The sequence below is a fragment of the Hakea prostrata genome, chromosome 2 (genome assembly GCF_041222555.1).
Source record: "Hakea prostrata isolate BN-2017 chromosome 2, UWA_Hpros_2, whole genome shotgun sequence".
Classification (NCBI taxonomy): domain Eukaryota; kingdom Viridiplantae; phylum Streptophyta; class Magnoliopsida; order Proteales; family Proteaceae; genus Hakea; species Hakea prostrata.
Genome location: NC_142601.1, coordinates 46,508,508 through 46,511,714, shown reverse-complemented (window position 1 = coordinate 46,511,714; position 3,207 = coordinate 46,508,508). Strand labels below are relative to the sequence as shown.

The following is a 3,207-nucleotide window of genomic DNA, read 5'->3' as shown; positions in this document are numbered from 1 at the left end:
GAGGCTGAAAACTCGAGTTCCCAATCTCATTGTCATCCAATTGGATGTTGAACTCATAGGCTACAGGTGAATTTAGTTGGGATTCATTCAAGAAGTCTGCACCTGTTCCAGCTTCAGAGCCAGTTGCAATCTCATTACTTAGGGCTGCATCAACCTCTAAGTGAATGGGGCGCACCGAATGGTCCTTCCAATATTTTTGCTCTTTCTTCTACAAATTCAAAACATAAATTTTCAACTTTGAATCAACTATAGGGGCTCATATTCACTCACTTTTTTTTTCCTGCTGATGTGCAGCGGCGAGGAAAGTGTTTTAATCTATAAAAAATGATGGTTTGTGAATATTAGTTGTTACCTTTACTTCATACCAGAAATGGGGGGCATCATCAAACCTCTTTTCACTTGGATTCCATCCAAGTCCACTTTGTTTTTGCAAATCTGATAGCGCTCGCAACCTACTTTTCCAAATCCTAAAATGGTTGCGGCATTGCTCCCAATCATAATTGGACCCATGCTTTTCGGAGATTTGTCTACTAATTTCCAACCAATGCTCTTTTCTTAGTCCATTGTCTCCTGCCCTCCCACTAGCATGGACTTGCAAGAAAAACTCTAGTAGAGAAAGAGACACCTCTATAGGCCATGAGGCTATGTCTCTTCCTCTTGAATGTGATGCATTTTGAGAGTCCATCTGGTAAAATCACAATTAAGGGACAAAAATAAATATATATGATGAACTGCTAGTTATGATCAATCAAAATACATATGGTGTGGTGCAGAAGTGCAGCAATCATATGATGACATTAGTATTCATGATCAGTTGCAATTCTAACATTTGATGCTAACATTTTAAGCAATCATAACTTGAGTTCTGACATGAAATAATACCACAAAGTTTGAGACAAAGTAAAACAAAATAAGGTACAAAATCAAACTCAAACAGTTGGGAGTCATTCAAATTGAAGTACATAAAAATTTAATCATTTGATTCTGACTCAGTCTCTGATCCCATGTCTTCATCATCTGCAGCATTTGTTGTTGCATATGCATTCCACATCTGTATTGCCAAGTCATCCTGGAATGCTTCTGCTTCAAATGACTCTGCATGGTTCTCTTCATCTTCGTCAGAATCACTACTTTCCTCATCATCTGCATGGTGTGGTGTGGAAGAGGAAGCTGTTGTTGGCCCTAACCCCTCCGTTGACTCATGGGCAAGCCATTCCTCCTCTTCTTCCAAAGAGTCATGGTTTAGAATGTGGTTGTGAAGCAGTACGCAAGCTATCACAATCTTAACTTGAGTTCTGAAAAGAAACTTCGCTCGAGTTGCCAATATCTTAAAGCGACTCTTCAACAAACTAAAAGCACCTTCAATGACTTGGCGTAACCTTGCGTGTCTCAAGTTAAACAACTCCTTTTCATTTTTGGGTCTTTGATTTCCCCTCTTCCATTCCTTTAGATGGTACCTAACATTTTGATATGACCTCAAAAAACCTCTTTGGTAGGCAAACCCAGCATCACCAAGATAGAATTTACCATTTGGAACCACTAATTTTCCATCTCCATCTCTATGGAGAGCATCGTCCAAAATGCGGGAGTCAGATGCAGACCCTTCCCAACCAGCAAGTATATACGTGAACCTTTTGTCATGGTCACATGCAGCTAAAATGTTTTGTGTAATAAGACCCTTCCTATCTCGTAACGTCCTATGTTTTTCAACAGGGACCCATGCTGGTATATGTGATCCATCAATGGCTCCAACGCAATCTTTGAAGAATGGGTAGAAGCTGCGATGGTTACCTGCAATCTTCGGATGTGTGGTGAGACTAGGGGGTTTTATAAGCAACGGGTTTAGTTTCATCATTGCATTTAACACTTTATTAAAGTGTCGACTCACTTGTCTCCCCGAATGCCCAAAACGGTTCTTTAAAGTCGAATTCTTAATGTGGTGTGCAAGACAATGTAGAAACATCGTTACTTGTTCCTCAACTAACACCAATTTGTTGTCTTCTAACAGTCCCCTCGTACGCAATAAATTAACCAAGTTGTAAAATGATTTTTGGCTCATTCGCAATTCCTCACGACATGTACACTCGGTGCCACCAATAAAACGTTGGGTTTCAAGAAACCCACGCTGGACATCTACTCTATATGGTTGCCTGCCCGCGTATGTTCTCCTAATGTATTCAATTACGTAGACAACTGCTGCGGCCACTAGAGCAACTACCAACTCTTCGTTATCCATGTTGAAAAACGTGCGTATGCGTTCTCTAAATTTAGGTCCTGAAATGTGATCATATAGAGTAAAATTGGATACAGATCTGAATTTAAGCAAAGGATTATCAAAAAGAAGACATAGCTCAGTGTTACAGAAAATAGATGAGTTCACATCGGAAGACAGAAGTTAGGAAAATTGCAGAATCACAACAGTGTATTATGAGTACTCTGACTCTAGCGGTATTTTCGGGGCAGACATCATGTGAAATGGATAGTATTTTTCCTACCCAGTCTACTACATTCTATAACTGGTATAAAGTTCTGACAACAGAAGTTTTTAATGCACATAAGCAGAGTACTAGGAGTTCTAGGTTCATTTCTCTTCAACCGAAGTGAAGAGGTGGTTCAAGGGCCTATTACACACGGTCATTGCGAAATGAGCAACTGCCAACATCAAAACTATACATTGAATGTAGCCAAGTTGATAAACCAATGCAGCAAAAAATCCATCTTAAAATGTGTTATTCCCAGATTGACACTGAGAGGGGGGGGTGAATCAGTGTCTTCAAAAATTCACCACAATGTGGCTGGGTCTACCAGACAGTGTATCACCACTCTCAACTTGTGTAAGATGCATGGTAACAATACTTGTTTCTCTTTTCTCCAACTTTTTTTTTTTTTTTTTTTTCTTTTCAATCTTTTTCAGTTTTCTCTCTTTAAAAAAGCCATACAACCATGTTCCCTTCTTTTCTTCTGCTGCTTCTCTTTTCTTCTCTTTCACTTTCTTTCTTGTTCAGCAAAACAAAAGACTTCTTATTCCCATCCTTCAGATCTCCATAGCCAACCAACGTCTTCTGGTTCGACCTCCACGCTATTCCCAAGCTCCTCAAAAACGTCCTATCTTTTGCTGGAGTTTGCTCTCCTTTTATAGATTAATTTAACTCAGAGTTTGAATCAAACTCAAAGTTCCTATCTGACTTAAACAAGGAGTGTTTTAAC

At 39.4% G+C, this 3,207-nt stretch overlaps 1 protein-coding gene across 1 annotated transcript; it reads right to left on the bottom strand.

The window, feature by feature from the left end:
- Nucleotides 1-970: 970 nt before the first annotated feature.
- On the bottom strand, nt 971-2,236 carry LOC149024502 (protein ANTAGONIST OF LIKE HETEROCHROMATIN PROTEIN 1-like). Its single transcript, XM_089143485.1, has one exon. It carries the CDS (start codon nt 2,234-2,236, stop codon nt 971-973), a length of 1,266 nt encoding a protein of 421 aa, XP_088999611.1.
- Nucleotides 2,237-3,207: the final 971 nt, after the last annotated feature.

Coding starts and splice junctions, on each gene's coding strand:
- LOC149024502 (XM_089143485.1), bottom strand. CDS start 2,236: ATGGATAACGAAGAGTTGGTAGTTGCTCTAGTGGCCGCAGCAGTTGTC.